At 49.9% G+C, this 463-nt stretch overlaps 1 protein-coding gene across 5 annotated transcripts in view; it reads right to left on the bottom strand.

Moving 5' to 3' along the window:
- Positions 1 to 463, bottom strand: part of SLC25A42 (solute carrier family 25 member 42) — a 16982-nt gene that overhangs the window by 2643 nt on the left and 13876 nt on the right. For all 5 annotated transcript variants that reach the window (XR_003531074.1, XR_003531075.1, XM_027664294.1 and 2 more), the window contains exon 6: positions 201 to 317. Coding sequence is in view for 3 of the 5 variants with exons in the window: in XM_027664294.1 (XP_027520095.1) it covers positions 201 to 317 (117 nt within the window). In the remaining 2 variants the exon portion in view is untranslated. The remainder of the gene's footprint in view (positions 1 to 200; positions 318 to 463) is intronic.

The following is a 463-nucleotide window of genomic DNA, read 5'->3' as shown; positions in this document are numbered from 1 at the left end:
AAGGCATCTGACCTTGGAAAAAAAAGACACAGAAAATGGGAATAAAGGCATTTGATCTTAAAAAAAAAATCCAGAAAATTAATAAAGGCATCTGACCTTAAAAAATGATCCAGAAAATTGGGAAAAAAGGTATCTGACCTTAAAAAACCAAAAGCTGTGCATTGTGGGGGTGGCTGCAGGGGTTGTTGTGAGGCACTTACATCTCCTTGGGCGTGACAGCCATGCGGGCACGGACCATGTCCAGGGGGTAGGTGACCATGGCAGCCGTGGTGCCCGCCAGGGAGCCGGCAATGAACCGAGGGAAGGGGGTCAGGGCCCTGCAGGAGGGGACAGAACAGACCAAACACATCATCTGGGCAGGGAAACACTGCTTGGGAGAATGGTTCTGCTCTCCCTGATCCCAAACCTCTGCTCTACCTGATCCCAAAATCCCTGCTCTACCTGATCCCAAAATCCCTGCTCT

The sequence above is a fragment of the Corapipo altera genome, unplaced genomic scaffold, assembly GCF_003945725.1.
Source record: "Corapipo altera isolate COAL_440 unplaced genomic scaffold, ASM394572v1 96, whole genome shotgun sequence".
In the NCBI taxonomy this organism is placed as follows: Eukaryota; Metazoa; Chordata; class Aves; order Passeriformes; family Pipridae; genus Corapipo; species Corapipo altera.
Note: the sequence above shows the minus strand (reverse complement) of the source record. Positions and strands in the feature narration are given on the sequence as shown.